At 36.6% G+C, this 18,469-nt stretch overlaps 1 protein-coding gene across 1 annotated transcript in view; it reads right to left on the bottom strand.

The window, feature by feature from the left end:
* si:dkey-256h2.1 (uncharacterized protein LOC337520 homolog) overlaps nt 1–18,469 on the bottom strand; it is a 316,260-nt gene that overhangs the window by 108,059 nt on the left and 189,732 nt on the right. The window contains exon 8 of the mRNA XM_028817047.2: nt 10,969–11,120. Within this exon, the coding sequence (XP_028672880.1) occupies nt 10,969–11,120 (152 nt within the window). The remainder of the gene's footprint in view (nt 1–10,968; nt 11,121–18,469) is intronic.

The raw sequence follows: 18,469 nt of genomic DNA, 5'->3' as shown, positions 1-18,469 counted from the left end.
ACATAAAAAAGGGGTACTGTCAGGTTCCTTTAACAGGCTCCACAAAGGTTGAGACTGTATTTAGCACCCCTAGTGGTCACTGGCAGTATCATGTCCTTCCATTTGGGTTACACTGGGCTCCTGTGACTTTCCAGCACCTGGTGGATAAAGCGCTCCGATCTCGTAACTCGTATAGTGCTGCCTACTTGGATGATGTAGACATCTATTCCAGCATGTGGGAAGAACACCTACAGCAGGTCTGAGCGGTATTACGGACACTTGGTGATGCTGAACTTCAGATTAATCCCAATAAATGCTTCTTTGGATTAGAAAAAAAGCTAAGTATTTAGGCTACCTGGTGGGTCAGGGTACTGCGAAGCCACAGTGATCCAAAGTAGGTACCATATTGAAATTGCCCTGTTCCACGAACCAAGTGACAAGTCCAAGCCTTTCTCGGCTTAGCGGGATACTAATGCCAGTTTGTACCCCGGTTCTCTGGGAAAGCAGCGCCTTTGACTGATTTGACAAAGAAGATGGCCCGAATAATGTGGTATGGACTGATAAGACAGACGCTGCATTTAGTAATTTAAAACAGGCCTTTACGTCAGCAACAGTCTTGAAAGCTCCTAACTTTTCTTTACCTTTCATTCTCCAGACGGACGCATCGGACACAGGCCTGGGTGCCATGCTGAGCCAGAGAGTCAATGGTGTTGAATGCCCTGTGATGTTCCTAAGCCGGAAACTGCTGGAATGAGAGACCAGGTATGCGGCGGTGGAAAGGGATGCCTTGGCGGTCAAATGGGCAGTTACACAGCTGAGTTATTACCTCTTGGGCCTGCGAGTTAACCCTTGTTACAAATCATGCACCTTTACAGTGGATAGCCCTGCAAAAGGAGTCAAATCCACGGGTCACCAGGTTGTTTCTTGGCCTACAGCCATACAAGTTTTCACTTGTTCATCAACAAGGCTTTTTCCATGCTAATGCCGATGCACTTTCTCGAGTTCATGACCTCTTGGTCAGGAACGCCCAACCTACTGGGTCTTGACTGAGAGGGGGGCCTTGTCACACACGTATGCATGGGAGGCAGCTAAAGGGAGAAAATAAGAGTAATTCCATGTAAAACCGGGGGTGGCAGAGTGCACTAACTCTTTCTTTCAGTTCTCTGCAGACCAGTTATGTGAAATCCCGCCTGGCCCTGATGAAGTCACTTCTGGTTCCGGCCCCACTGATGACATTACTTCCTCTGCTTTGATTTAAAACTGCCATCTTTGTGCTATCGAATCAGTTCTGTTGTGGACTCCATTCTGTAGACAGCTGTACATTATCAAAATCAAGCTAGGAATAATATACAGGTGGCTGCCCCAAACCTTTTTGTGCCTCTTTTGTTGTGACAATATATATATATATATATACTGCTATTTACAATATGTCCTTGTGACATCATTCCATAAAGCCCCTGTTCACCTTGCACTATTTAAAGGGTATTCAACTCATAATTTTGCCTAGCCATTCCATGTTCAAGGCTGTCCCTTATGCAAAGGTAGGAACTTTCCAAGTGTAACAATATTCTTGCAATGAATTTCCAGAATACCTATGAATATATGCCAGCTATGAAGTCTGTTAATTCTCTGACCTGGAAGATGCTCATATTATGCCTTTCTGGTAATATAGCCAATGCCTAACTCTTATTCTGCTCAAGACCCTGGAGCTGGTGACACTTGGGATGATGTAGCATTTCTAAAACATACCTAAACACAATCCATTATCAGCTGTGTTCACATTAAAAAATGTGTACATTTAAAATGTAACCACACAACCAGTGAACAGCCAATATCAATTTCATGGTGGATTTTGTAAGCATTAACTTTCATATTCCTTTGACAGTTTAATAGTATTAATTCTGATCCCAAGTGTCTCACTAGAAATAAATGTGATAATTGAAACAGAACAGAAAATATCTGTAGTTATTTAAGTTACATTCCTTCCTGAAAAATAATTGGAAAAATAAGCAGAGAATTCTTTTATGGAAAAATATAGCCTTAAACTATGCCATTTATCACATAAGGCTGCTACAGAATCAATGAACCTCAGACTTTCTGTTAACTAGTAAACAGCAACTAATCTCATGGATCAGATAAAATGGATAATCAAAAATTGTTTATAGTAACCGTCTATAATTGGAATCCAAGCCACCTGAATGGAGAATATTGTGTTTAAAAATAAACAAATGAAGAAACAAAAGTCAATCATTTAATCCTTCCTAACAGCTCCAAAACCACTCTCATAAGGGGCTCTTTTCTCTATGGTATTAAAGTATTTGGGCATTTAGTAGTGAAAACTGAGACAAATTAACAACATAGGTAAATTGTATTCAGCTGAAATATAGTATATATCCAAATGCCTTTAATAAGGCAGTAATTAAAGATGACTTTTTTTTTTAATTTAGGTGAATGAGAGGTCTGTATTGTCCAGAAATATCAATATTTTAATCTGAATAACACATCTTAGCCACAGTTAAAGCATGCACAAAATGTAAATATCAAAATGAGCACCTGTTCCACTCAAGAACTAAAGAAGACAAGAATATTCACTGTTAACCTGCAGAAAGCAAGTGGACACTGGATTAACAAGGAACCTGATGTGGTCTTCTTTGAAATTAGTGTATCAATTTTACTTTGTGTTCAAAACATGGGTTGAAATTAATTTAGTGGGCAATGTCCAGTCATTGTAAAATTTTGTTTTTAGGCTAAGATGTCCATGTTTGTGGGTGTGTGTGGGTGTGTGAGTGAGTGATGGATTGGGTCCATTGGGTTGAAAATTTTTAAAAGTATATGAATGACTAGACCCTTTTTCCTTGCCAATATAAAACTAATTTAAATTGCTTCATGTCCAGAGACATTGCAAGCATAGGTATTAAAATTCACCTAATGTATGGATGTACATGGCTTAGGGTAATTTTTCAAGAAAGCAATCCATCCATCCATCCATCCATCCATCCATCATCTCAATTTACTTAGTCTAATCAGAGAGTGTGGAGCTCGTTCCACCAGCATAGACAAATGAAAAATGTGCAAACTCCATACAGACTGGGAATTCCTTTATATGCTGGATCTCTGAGACAGCAGCGGTAACCACCGCTCGAAAAAGGATATTAGATAAACAAGAATGAATGACAGTGATCTTAATAACTAATGTGTTTATTCAGAGTCTAATTATTAAAACTAATGTAAATTCAGAAGTGTGCACTTATTAGAGAAAGAGGAAACTTAAGGGAACAAAAGAGAGACAGATTATATGAAAATGAGCAAGACATAAAAAAGATGAACAGTTCGTAAGGACTACACTAGACAGCTGACACAGTCATGGGTGTTCATTTTCTATAGTAGGGCATGTGTCTTTATTTAAATTGCAGAGGTTTGTTACCCATTATGTACTTTAAAATGCAGTACATGGTGAGAAATGTTAAAGTTTCATCTTCACCTCAGCTAAATTTTATTTCCTTTATACAGGGATCTAAATGTCCATTTCTGGTCAACAAGATGTATCTTGAAATATTTTCTTTTTTTTTAAAGTTTGTTTTATTTTACCTGCATTGAGATTTCTAAGTACAAAAAATAACAAATATTACTTTCAGGTGGTACAGTGGTGCAATGGCATTGGGGCTGTCTCGCAATAAAGAGACTGATGTTCACATCTTAGGTGCTAGGAGTTTGCACGTTCTCCCCAAATCGGCATGGGTTTCTTTTCACAGATTATGTGAACTCACATTGCTAAATTAGCCCTAGTGTGTGTGTGTGTATGGGGGTGTGTGCCCATCTTGTGATATACTGGCACCCTGTCCAGATGTCGTTCCTGCCTTGCACCCTATGCTTACTGGGAGAGGACCCAGCTGCCCTATGACCCTGCTCTGGAAAAAGCGGTTAAGAAGAAAGAGGAATGTTACTTTGTAATATTCCTATTTAGCTGATATTCAGTACTTTGATTAAAGTACATCATTAAATACACAATTTTTGTAAATTTTGCCATATTATGTCTGTACAGTACATCAAAGCAGTAAGACTAAAATACAAATTCTGTCCTGCTGATATCATGGGCAGCTCTTTATTTAATGTTTTATTTTTAAACATAATTGTCACAAAGACTGTAAGCCTCTTAAAAATATTTAACCTATATAATATGCAAAAAATGGTTTAAAATACTTACTGTTTTAATTATTATTTATTATCATAATTAGAATGTACTATCCAGTTGCATTAGTAGAGCCATACTTTACATCACTTTCTCCGTGAAAGCTAAAATGAAAGGGTATCTGATTTGATGTTAATCTTATATGACATACACTTAGTTGAAACTCTTATGTTCTTATGAGAAACAAAGACTACTACTACTACATTTCTATACAAAGAAATATTCAAATAATATAAAAGCAAGATGCTACATGATATTACTGTATGCTTAACGATGATCAAAATTGTGCTAAAAAGCATCAAAAATTAAAATAATTTAGTATCTAACTTGATAAATTTTTCATACATCCATGCATCACAACTAAAACTATTTAAGCAATTCAACATTATGGTATCTGAAATATTTCATATACAAATTTCTTAGTTTGTTCAGAGGCACAATGAAATCGTAATCTTTCTTTAAAAATATAAAATTAACTGGATGACAAAACAGTTACATATTGTCAATAAGAATATAATTAGGATACACTGTTTGTTTGAACATATTATATGAAAATATATTCTGTAGGCAAAAAAGCGACAAATCGTCTGCATAAACGTTTCAACTTTTTCTGTGTTTTTTTTTCTTAAAAATATATTATATGTGCCATTCTATTGACTTCTAAAAAGATCAATGTCTTAAATGGGGAGGCTCTTATATGCTATTCTTGCAGTCTTTTACCTGTCTTAAAATCATAAATGTGTTTGGTTTCAGTCAACAGGTATGGGCAAATATAACAGCATATCACATTTGACTCTCAAAGTCCACTTAACTGAACTCAGGGATATGGGGGCTGGAAACAGCCCAGGAAGTCCATCACAACACCCAATGACGCACACATCCACACCTCCAAAGGGCCAATTCAGTGTTGCTAATTTGAATACATACGTCTTTGAATATAAGAACGAAAAATCAGAGTATAACCCCTGCAGACAAAGGGAGAATAAGAAGGCACCGCACAGACAACATCTAAATAATAAAGAACAGAGTCTGAACTTCACTGAATCACTTTACTGATTTGGCTGACACTCAGTAACATTTTAGGAATTAATAAACTGTCCTTCATAAATGTAAGTGTTCCAACCAGGGCCTAACGTTTCATATGACATGATTATGAGTAATAAGCATGTAGTGAGAAGTCAAGAAAAATGACACCTTTTTATTGGCTATCTAACAAGATTACAATATGCAAGCTTTCGAAGCAACTCAGGCCCCTTCTTCCATCTTGCCTGAAAAAGGGGCCTGAGTTGCCTCAAAAGCTTGCATATTGTAATCTTTTTAGTTAGCCAATAAAAGGTGTCATTTTGCTTGACTTCTCACTACATTCATAATGGCTAACATGGTACAACACCCTAGTACTACAGTATTAAGCATGCAAACTCTATATAGAACCACAAACTTCAAGTCTGCTCTTTAGATATCAAAATATTAACACTGCTGAAGACATTATGTTTAGAGTTGAGTACAAAGTAGGCATTCATGAAGAAAACACATGAATAAGTATAAAAGAACATACAAATTCCACAAAGACCTTAAGTGATAGGGAAACTAGATAAAGCAATGTGCCCCTGAGTTACATTACCTATACTATATGAATAAAATTGGTACTCTAAAATTAAGTAGAAAACACATTTAAATAATTATTCACAATGAAGCACATAGCAATGTCAATTTCTAAAAACAGTAAGCATCCACTTGTAAGAAAATTTGGAAAAAGGGATGGAAAAGACACCTTAATTCACTTAAAACATAACTGATGTTACCTTGTTTGCTGTACAAGTTCCTCAAAATATTTGATAAGATGAGAAATGGCCAGTTATTTGTTGAATGTCATTAATTCCTCATCAGCGTTGTTTTTTCATATCCGGCCATCGATTTGTAAGTATTAATATGGTGTAATTCATTTCGATCCTTTCATAAAATCACAGGAACTCTAAAGGCAGTTTGCACCTCTTCTATTCAGCAGTCTTCTATTAACATAAAATATCAGTATACCACCAAATACATCTTATTATTACATAAAAACAAAAAACTCAAAATAATAAAATTGCCAGAGCATATTCAGCTATGACCGAGACAGTGCTATCAATTTAAAGCTAAATAACTAAATAATGAGTCCAGTGAAAAATTCAGCTTTTATTTTCCAAAAGACAGCAACTGGTGTTTTGTCTTCAAATATACAGTATTTTAACATACTGAAATCTGATCATTGTTTCACTTACATGAATAGATTTTTGTAACTTAAATCAATAACTATGAATTCACTAGCCAATGAAAATCAGCAGAAATTGTATTTCGGTGGTGTAACATGGGAATGCTCCATTAATGACCCCAAAAACTAAATTACAATTTGCACTAGTGCACTGAACCAAATACAAACAATTTCTGACTGAGTAGAATGTACAGGCTTAAGGACATATTTTTACATACAAGTAAGAAACTTTAGAAATAAGAGTCAAGATCAAAAGAGCCTGAAGTGCCCCTCAGAAAAACCATGTGTCTGATATGGTTATATAGTAACTTCAAATGACTTTAAGGACAATATAGGGTATGGTACATAATATTAGAACATTGAAGAAGCCTGTAAATATACTAAAAGTAGGCCACTGCATGAAATTCTGTTCATGCTATGACCAGAAAGATGCTGAAATAATTATCCACGAATTTGAGTTAACATAAAAAAGGATCTAAAAACAACTTTTACCCAATAAGTCCATTACTGAATGATTCACAATATGAGCAAAAAATTATTCAAATTTGGTTACAAAGATATCGAGAGTGAAGAGAAGCAAATAGCTGAAGATTCTTGAACAATGATACATTTTCTAAAATTTGTGGAGAGATAGTTCAGATTTAGAGGTACTTTGCAACAATGGTGGATATTATGTTTGGTGCAAAGTAGAAAATGCTTTTGTACTGTATTTTGATTGAATAATTACACGATGCAGTCTTACCAGGTTTTCTTTATAAATGGAATATCTCGTTTTATTTTTATGGGTAGCCGGGGACAGGACCATTAAACCAATGATACTGATTAAGTATCTTAATGTACTGATACTATAAAAAATGAACAGTCAGATTTCTGTACATTCATACTGTATACTTCAAAAGACACCAGACTTTTCAAGGGTGTACTTACTTTCACACATCACATCCACCCTTTATCAACCTGTTTAGTCCATTGAAAACTGCATAAATGTTGTCATAAGCTTGCATATTAAAGACCAAGTTACCAACGCGAAAGGAATAAAGCATTATATGGAAAGAAATGAACAATATCTTAACCCAGTGGCTTCCACAAAGCAACAGCAAATTAAGAAGAGGAGAAGCACAAAAGTAATCAGCATACTTACTAGTTGCGATAAAGTGCTAGTACACTAATACACTAATATACAAAGAAGTGAAGGTACAGGTTTTCTTTATGCTTGTCTTTTTCTCTCTGGATGCATTTTTTAAACAGAATTCAGGTTACCAAGTTATTGTATATCCTATCATCGGAAAAAAATAATATGATAATTTAAATGCATTATGTTCTTTTGAGGCAATTCACTTGAGTTTGTGGTTAAAGAACTCATTCTCTATTGTCATAAATAGATGATTATATAAGAGTGTAATCCATGCTATGAAAAAACCATCAATAAAGTGAATCTATGGTAGGAGAATTCTTCTGGCAATACAGTAGAATTTTTTTCTTAAAAGAAATGTATTGTGTAGACACCCTATGTGCTGTAAATACAGTATTAGCTTTGATATCAGAAATTGCTCAAAGAATCAGTTATCGCCTAGGGTTACATTTTTGCAAATTGAAAAAACCAATTGCTTTGCCATGAAATGGCAAACTTAAGCATCAACTTTAGCACTGTTAAAATTATTGACAGTGATAAACAAATGTTCTGACTGCAATTAATAAAACAGTTCTTTAAAATTGATCTTCAGAACAATATATTTCCTTTAAAGTATTTCAGTAACTCAAAATGAAACATTTTTTTTACATTACCTACTTTGTAAGTACATCTACATCTATATATTACATCTATATTCTGCAAATGAGCAAGAGAGTATTAAAAACATGGCCATAAATGTAGGTGATTTGCTTTTGGCTTAATCTGCATATATCCAGTCAAACAAATTTTGAAATGATCAATTTATAAAATCTACTCCTTTCTACAATTAAAATTAATCTAAACCAGTAATGTATCTGAACTATGAAGCACATGGTGGGAATTTCTGCAGTAATTGGGAAATGCTAGACAACACAGGGCTTCATGTTTGCATCTTTTAAGGGGAAAAACATAAAGAACACTGAAAATGATGCCTATTTTAGAATGAATGATAAGTAACAAAATAACCTTGGTTTCTTACTATTGACTATCTTCTGTTTGCCAAATTCATGCTCATTCATTCATTTTCTAAAGCAACATTTTTAGTGCAAGGATGCTGTGGGGTAAAATAGGCATTGCGCATTTTGCTAGGCCTTAGGGGTACACAAGGCCAGTGAAGGCAAGAGAATCAGCAGACCTCCAGCTGCACACAACCTCCAACTTAGATCCCCAAGCTAGATTCCAGAAAGTGGATGAACTCTTCATACTAGGATTTGCCTGCACTTCATATGATAACAAAGGTGTAAATCACAGGTGACCTGACATCTTTGATGAGGCCCTCTCTCTCCAGTAAAATGCTTGAAAATAGACTCCAGGCAGGACAAAGGCCTATAATTCAAAGGATGACAACCAGGATGGACAGAATAACCAATCTATAAGAATGCACTGATTTTGTAACTGAAAGTGACTTTAATCAAATCTCAAGAAGGTTCAACCTTTCCTTTATAAAGTAGCTGCACCCTACAGGGTTTGCAGAGAGTGGCAAGTTAAGAGAAGTTGAGGAATTTTCTCGGGCATACTCATTAAAATCTCAGTGGAATTCTGAAAGAATTCTGGGAGTCTTCCCTGGGAGCACTCTGTGCACATTCTCCAACATTACATTCTAAGATCCTTTTTTCAGAAACTAACAAGTTGTGAGCCATTCTCACATCTGGAGAGCTAGAAAGGCGACCCATTCTTCACTTTTATGGACATGAAAACTGAGATCCAGTACGCCACGCTAAGCACTGGGCCCTGACTGTTGAGGAACAGCCATTACTTCAAGAAGGGAACTTCAGCATCTAAAGTATTGTGCTAGAAAGACTGATGCTTTTCTATATGAAGCTGCAGAGAAGACAGCAGAAGGCAAGCAGAGAAGGCAAAGCATACCATAGATGTGGAATCATGCAGCAAAGAGAAAGAATGCACTCCAACACATGAAAAATCCTCCACTTTAACCTGGAGCAACAACAAAAATAACAACTCCACACAACATCCATAAAGACTTGGTGTCAAAAACAATTTGTCTCTGAAAAATAACCAGGAAATAGCAAACATACATGTTATGCTGTATGCTTTGTCTGTCTAGTCTGTCTGCATCTATGCATTTATCACACTTCTATAATCCTTGTGTTTTTAAATAAATTGTATTAAAACAAGTGTGCTTCAGTTACTTTGATATAAGTATAAAGGTCACAGAAGTACTTCATACAACAGAGTAAGGTAAGGTAAATGATGTAGAAGCCTTGCTGAAGAATTTGTTTAATTACTAGTATTGCCAAAGGCAAGACTGATAACTAATAAACCAATTAAAAATTCACTCAATTCCTACAGTGTGGAGAGAAAGCAAATCATGGTGGTCCTACAAGTAAGGAAGCAATAACACCTGAGTCGATCATCAGTACATGTCAGTGCACATTAACTATTATTACAGTATAGTCATTAGTAACACTACAGCAGGTTGATTGATTATAAAGTCAAACCTATATAAAGCCACTGTACTGGTGTATGAGAAAGCAACACAACCTGCTGTGCCACCATGCTGCCATTGTGAACGTTATAGATTTGATGCTTTTAAAAAGTAGGAAAGAACAAATTAATAGCATATTTTTAAAAAAACATATGATTATATAAGCAGAAGTGCTCCATTTAGGATGTCAATTGTAAATTAAGTCTTAATAAAAACTAATTAATTCTAATAAGTTAATCAGAAGTTAATTAGAAGTTATTTATTGCATGTTTCTAATTATAAAACTAATAACATGGATTTATGAATTTGAGAAACAGAAGAACAGTAAGAGGTGGAAGGTTAAGTAATGTACAAATATATTTATAGGACAAGCACAGTAATCATAAATTCAGTGAATGATCATTGAAAAGAAATCATATTGTAGGAAGGTAACATAGGGAAATAAAAAATAACACCTTCATTTTGTAGAAACATGAGATATGGGTATATATATTAACTAGAGACACACTTCATTTAAAAACATAAATTGCAAATAAATTATAGAGAATGTAACCTCAATCATTTTATGCATCATTTCAAAATTCAAATAACTAGCCATATTTTATAGAGAGCACTTGAAAAATGACTAAGCCGTACGTTCTGCTTTAATTCAGGCACTTTTACCTTTGTGACTTCAGGTTCAGTTTTGTGTGGGGCTTTATTTTACAGCCAACATTTTATTTGAATAAATTCCCAATTAATGTAATTTCTAACAAACCGCAGACTAACGTCTGAATATTATCTTTGTTGTCTTAGATTTTCCGAAGAAGCCATTTTTACTGAAACCATACTTTCTTTTGGAAACATATAAAATGTTAAGTTTCATGTTCAGTGTGATCTACCTTTGTTCATTTTTTAAAAATTTGTTTTAAGTAAATGTGAAATATCCTTACCTGCAGCAACCTTTTTTCTTTTACCCATTCGAATGTTGAGGGAAGGCTTCCAAGGCATTGCCCAAGGTGCTGTTTTCATTGTGAAGGTACAGTTTGTTGAGTCTAACAGGGGAATCAGTGGTGAAACGTCTGTCAGCCATCTTCCTATTCGTCTACGAGAGATGCATTGAGGCAATATTGTTTAGATGACTCAAAATTTACACAATGTCTAAATAAAGTGGAAGACTAAACACTATTTGAACAAAAGGCTTTTGGAAATGGACTGGCCATCTCATCCTAGTAGTTTCTAAAGCATTAGTAAATCAGGTACAAGATATCTTTCTTTTTTGTGTTCCAAGTACAAGACTGTTTAAACACAAAGTGTCTTTCCTTTACTTTAGCAAGGTTTGGACACGACTTTAATTGCACAGACGTCTTACATGACATAGCTGCCATGTTGTCACTGGTCACGTTGCATGTGTAGTACATGCTTAGTGACCACATAGCACCATGGAGATTTGACACACAAAGTGACAGTGCACAAAATGGAAGCCACCAAGAAAAAAGAACCTTATGAAATTTATCCAGTGATGATGTCACTTCTGGTAAGTTTTTAACAAATAACAAAAACAACATTTACGTATATAGCACATTTTCATACAAATGATATAGCTGAAAGTGCTTTACAAGATGAAGAAACAAAGAAGGAAAAATATAAAAATAAAATGATAAACAAAAATGGAAAATTATTGAGGCTACCTGACACTCAGGCATAATGATAAACAAAAATGGAAAATTATTGAGGCTACCTGACACTCAGGCATAAGTATTGACAAAGACTATAAACCAATATGTTTTGTCTGAAAACTGCAGCTTCACCATCACTAGAACAACTCTCCAGTTATTATATGTTGTCCCTTTGGGAAAAAGTACAGCTGCATTCATGTTCAGTTAAGGGCAGTTAATAAATAAGTTGTTGCAAGGAAATTGAATAATTAAGAAAGAGATGATGAAACTAAGTTCTAAGATACATCTTTTGATATACTAACTTGGACACATCATCAGTGATAACCCCTGGAGTCATCGGGTGTTTCTGGTCTTGTCAACTTACCATACACCCTCCCGAGCAAGATTGACCAAGCCTTAGTCTGTGTCCAAGTGGTATACACTCCACTGCTCTCTTCTGTTCAGCCAAAGTCATCTGGAGGCTCTTTCTGCAGCCTTCATGTTCCTCTTAATTGTTCTTATCCTGCTTACTCCAGTGATACTAAGGGTACGATAGGCCCTACACAGGTTTCGTTAAACAAACTCCCTAAAACCCAGCTCTACTGGCAAGCACCTTGTCCTTAACCCATCCCCCTGGCAGCACTCAACCAGCTCCTGATACTTTGCCTTCTTTCTCTCCTGGGCATCCTTGATCCCCCCACTTCCAAGGTACAGTGAACTGAACTAGGATTAGCTATTTTTATGGTCTCAGAAATGAGGATGATATCTAGTCTCAGTTTTTGTGTATGATGTGAGATGGTATCTTCAGTTGTCTCTTCAACTTAACCATCATCACTCAGTCCTATGATGTATGCAACAGACCAATAGAATTAAACTTTGTTGTCTGCTTTGGCTGCTCTTCCTCCTTGACAAAAACTACCACCTTGACGGATAAGCAGACATTACTGCTGGCACTAATCCCTAATTAATTGACATGAGCACTTGATCATGCAGCCAGGTGTCATTACTACCTTGGGGCAACAGCTTAGGTGGTGTTCCAAAGACCTCTTTCTGGTACATGACCAACAGGGTGGTGTTTCCACTTTTCCCCAAAAAAACAAATTTGAAGGACATTATTTAATCCCAGGATTAAAAACTTGATCCTTTGGGTATCATTCCTTCAGATGTCCTCCCAAGATATCTTCAACACCACTGCCTGCTCTCATCTGATCCATGCTCCTTGCAACTTCATGACCATTGCTCTACTAATCATATCTTCCTCGGTAGCCACCCACTATTTATACAGCACCAGATCCCTCCTCTTCTTCCCATAAGCAGTATCATAACATGTCAACATCCTTCTCCCAAGACCACTTCTGCCCTGGGCTACACTTCTCATCAGGGCTTTGTGCTAGAGCTGGGCCTCAGCTTGGTTGACCACTTCAGTTCCCCCCAAACTTCCTCTGAATCCCTCTGTTAACCTGTTTAGGTTCACATGTCCCAGTTTGTTCTCTTGCTTGTGTGACAGGAGCTTCAGCTTGGTACTGTTCCTGTACAGGGCAATGCTGCTTAAGGCACACATGATGTTGCTAGATGAAGAATGAAGTTGCTTTGCATGTTTGAGCTGAGCGCACTACCAGACATGCCATTTTGAACAGCAATGCTTCTTCTCATTTGATCTATGGACCATAAACCTGGTCACTTGGCTGAATGAGTGTTGATTCAAAGCATAAGAAGTTAATCTCATTTGGCAAGGAGGTCTTACAAGGTATTACACTGGCAACTTTGCTCTCTTATGTGATTGCCTAAATGCCTTGCCAAATGCTTGGTGGTTCTAAGTTATTGCTGAAGTAAATTTCTATTTGAAAAATTTGCTTCACCTTTTTAGGGTACTCCTGACTGCTCTGTGTGTCCTTGATGCTATATTTAAGCACAGAATGAATGTCACCATTAATCCTTGTTTTCTAATTATACATTCTACTTATTTCTCTCACTTTTACAACATTGTAAAGGTATGTCCTCTTTTAACCAGTTACTGATGATATTCATTCTACTAATAGGTTGGATCATCTTGGTAACTTTTACTTTGAAGGTACTCTAGTCAATACAATTGAAACGGTAATCCACATTTCATGCCACACCCACGGTTCTTACTTATGATCTGACACTCTACACCAGTTATCTTCATGCCGGGTGCAGTAACAATGCTTCTGCCTGATCTTGTTGCACTTTCCCTGCCATTACTTTAGATTTGACCAATTTAAGCAGTCAACATGCAGGAATGAGAAACAAAGAAATTGTAATGGCCGACCCCTTGCCCAGCCAGCAGCTACACTACCAAGACCTGTGGCCTGGATAAATTACTGAGATGAATCTATATATATATATATATATATATATATATATATATATATATATATATATATATATATATATATATATCTATATATATATCTCATGCCATACCTCTAACATAATATTTTCCCCTCAATCAACGGTTTAAACACAAGCACACAAGAGCAGGTATGTCAAATAAAGGACGATCTTGGGGCTGAGGTCTCTCTCCATCATCCGTCCCCTCTGTATTTACGTGGACAACATTCACTGAAGCACACATTATAAACAGCAAACAACAAACTGGATACACAAGCACGATGTGAAAAATAGCAGGTAATGGTGGTTCGTTGTCGTAAATTGAAAACTCCGTCTTTCTCCTTCCTCCTCACTCTTTTCCCTCCTGATTGTTTAAATAGTAAAGAGTCGGATGTAATTGATTGTGAACAAGCACTTTCGATCTTGGGGCTGCGGTCTTTCTCCATCATCCGTCCCCTCTGTATTTACGGGGACAACATTCACTAACGCACACATTATAAACAGCATACGGGACGATGGAAACAAAATGCACCTCAGCACAAACATTGAAAACACTATTACTATGTAGCCCCGCTACAAAATATGGTCCAAGTGAAAAAATAGTTTCCCCTTCTGATGGAGAAAATACATATTGATAAACATTTGATAGAAGTAACACAGGAGATACTTAATTAAAGAGCTTCTGAAAGTAAACACTCTTGTTTGCTTAGTTTGCCAGCAGTTATACTACTTCCTTAGTTTTAGAATAACGTAAAATGTAAACAGGACTGATTAAAAGGGCATGGAAATTTGCTTATCAGTGGTCAATTCTTGTGGTTTGATTACCTTTAAATAGTATGGAATAAATGTACTGACGATTTTCTATCTACTGTACAGGTAAGCCCACAATCCATTCTTCTTAGTGACATACATCTGCAGATCACTTCCAGAGAAGATTTGCAGAAGAGTCAAAAGTGAATATTCAAATAACGTCAAATTCTCTAAGCAATATATAAATTGACACATAAAAATACGTTTAAAGACCCATATAAAGTCCAATTCGATAACTATACAGTATACAGACCATAAACAGAATTCAGTCTATTCTAGAATGCAAAAACAGTACTCCTTATAATGGTTATTAATTCAGCAAAGTGTAAAATAAATGTATTACAATGTTTTAAAGAAAAACGGTATGCTGAGGAAAATGAATTTTATCGCTAGGACACTGAATAATATAGAAAAAGAAAATGTAGCATACACCTCCCTTTCCTTCAGAGTGTCAGCTATTTGAAGCTTGAGGCTACAATTAATAACTATGCATCAAATGGTGCCCAATACTGTCTCAAAACACAATCACTGGTTATATCTAGGTGTAAAATGTTCCACATCTCCAAATACATATTGCTTCCCCAAAGTCACATTAGTCATTTCCATAGCACCATTTTAGCTTCAGTGTTACAAGATTTGTTATCCTTCAGTAAAAAAAAATTATTTCATAAATATGATGTGGAAAAAATGTAATTTCCCATTATATACTGTACATGACATGATGGACTTTCATGCAGAGCTGGTTCTAGCCTTGTGCTGAGAAAGAAGGTTAAAAAAATTAAAAGAAGTTCTAAGCTGAAATGTACTGATTTACAAGTAGGATTCTGAACCATTGGCAAAACAACACTTTCAGTTATTAAGATTTTTGGTTGCAGTAAATGTTGGTAATGCATTTTTGCCATGTGTCACACACATGCGCATATGAGGCAGCTAAAGGGCCTGAATAATGGTGGTTCCATGCCAGACCAGGGGATGGCTAGGTGCACTGTTCCGGTGTCAACGATGATGTAATTTCCGGCCCCGATGACGTCACTTCCGGTCTCAACGTTTAAAGCCGCCATCTTTACCTCTCAATCAGTTTTGTTTTGGACTTGAACCTGAACACAACTCATCATAAACAATCCCATTTTACAGCCAGGGCATAATATACGGGTGGCTGCCCCAAACCCTTTTGATGTCTCCTGTCTATTCTTGTGACACGTGTTAGTGCAAAAGATTCCTCTTTCTTCACTCTGCCTCCTCTCAACAGATCCCAATGGAACTAAAAGAAAACCACCAGAATTAGAGGGTTAAAAGATCTGGGTATCACAGGCTCAATTTTTACACTTTCCTTAGAAATGAGCTGGACACATACTATTTAGACCACCAATTAAAAGGCTAACGAGGAGATACTGAGGACTAGAAGAATGGGCAGATGATGAAATTAAGTCAGACACTCCTGGGTGGTTATGTTAAAAGGCAAACTGCTGAAGGTTGGGAGATTCTGCACAATGTGGTACTCTGGATACTGCAGTAGGAGAGTAAAGGTGGGGACAAAACAAAGATTCTTTAGGGACTCTTGTCCTTCAGATACAAAGTGACCTTTATTTTTTAGGATGAATTTTCCAAGACTATATTAAGTAAACACTACAGCAAGGGCGGATTGAACAAATTGTTAAAGTTTGCAGTCTTTGTGGTTGACCTAGCACTCTGGGACATAAAGCATGAAGTACATAGAGAAAACCCCAAATTGTCCTGGTGAGATCACACAAGCTCCAAAACAAAACGTTCCTAGACCTAGAACTCAATTCTAATCCAATCTAATAGAAGTATAGGAACTTAGCCACCTTGCTGCTCAAGTCTGTTTTCAGGGGCAAAACCTGAATCTGAACTAGAAACAAGCAATGAACATTTGGGATAGAATCACAAAACTTAAAGACAACAAGAAACATACATGCAAAATGTACGGCTTTTAGCATATTCAATAACTAGTCTTCATATAGAAAAACCAACAGCAACGGAGGTGTATATTGAGCAGGCCAATGTTACAGAAGCTGACACAGAAACTTTCAGGCTACATACAGCAGGACTTAGGGTGTGAGGAGAAAATGTCACAAATTGTGCATAATAACTGAGCACATACATTTGAGAGTAGCAAAAAAGACACACATTTTGTATAATGGACAATAGATATAATACGCTAAGACAAACAACTTCACCAACAGCCCACAAAAAAGTGTGATACTATAGATGTGTGAAACTGTTCTGCAGTCAAGGATAAATGCAGTTATTTTATTCATCTGGTTGGTCTAAATTGTCTAACTGCTTTGTATAGTTTAATTGACCAATGCTTTGATTTACTTTTTCTTGTCTTTTTCGATTACTTTGTTGTTTCACAATAATTCTTTACTATGTAACAACTCACACCTGAAGATTTTACTAGTTGCAGTAGAATAAGCACTGTCACAGACAACGGCAATTCTAGAAAAGGGATTTGTGACTCTGAAGCCTGGCAAATCTGGTAGAAATGATGAACATCATCGGAAATGGGGGACTGCAGGTTTTTGCTATTTCCAAGTTAAGAGGGCTAGTGTGGATAGTGCCTGGGGAAGCCCCAGCAAACTACTGGATGCCAGACAGATGAAAAGCACAATCAACTATTATTAATTTCTTCAGTTGTTTCAGAAGGAGATAGAATGGATTGCTTTCTTCTTCTGTAATCCCTAGAAGCATATTCTGCTATTAAACTGATGAGACTGAGAGTAGTAACTATGCTTCCTGTGCCAGCTAAGGAAGAAATAACATTTTAGCACAACTAATAAAACTATGTAACTATACCAGTGTTTCCCTATGGCATTGCAGGTAGGTCGTGGATGAAATAACCACTCAGATGATCATGCAAGATTCACAGTGGCAGCATCACAGGTGGATCGTGGCTGATCCCAGATGACCCCATCAAATATTCCAATACACGTGCTTGATGCACAGCAGAAGCATTTCAGGTTGATTGCTGCTGATCCTGGATGACCTCCCCAACCACTGCTTTGACGATCATGTTTGATTCACTGAGGGGGACCACCCCACTCCCCTTGTTCAGACCAAAGGGTGGTTTGCGAACACAACGGCATGTGAAAAACTTGGAAACATTGAACTAGACAATTCCTTTTGAAAAAAAATCTTAAAGTGGAAAAAACAAAGTGTAATTGTAAAACTGGTTAAACAGTGTCACTTAAATAAAATATTGAAATGTGCCTCTTGTACTGGGGACATAAGTTTCTGAAAGTTGTGTGAGGAATATTGCATTCTATGGTAGTAAGATATTATGGATGAAAGTAGAACATGATGCATAGCTGGAACGTATGGAGATGAAAATGGAGAGATGCATTTATACTGCAGACCTGCCACTTCCTATACGCAGATCATATAGTGTGTGTGGGGTCTGTGATTAGAGGAATGATTTAGGGATAGCCAGTTGGGGGTTCGCAGACCTCTGCTATTAAGGAACTCCGCAGGACCACTAATTGGATTACATGTTTGTTTCGCTTGGTTTACTTGACTTGAGGTAGAACACTCCTCCAACAACCCTGATCTTAACCATATACTGTAGTGTAACCAGGTGTATCTGGTAACATCACCTTAGCTAATACAAAGCTAA

The sequence above is a fragment of the Erpetoichthys calabaricus genome, chromosome 13 (genome assembly GCF_900747795.2).
Source record: "Erpetoichthys calabaricus chromosome 13, fErpCal1.3, whole genome shotgun sequence".
Classification (NCBI taxonomy): Eukaryota; Metazoa; Chordata; class Cladistia; order Polypteriformes; family Polypteridae; genus Erpetoichthys; species Erpetoichthys calabaricus.
This window is presented reverse-complemented; position numbering and strand designations above follow the sequence as displayed.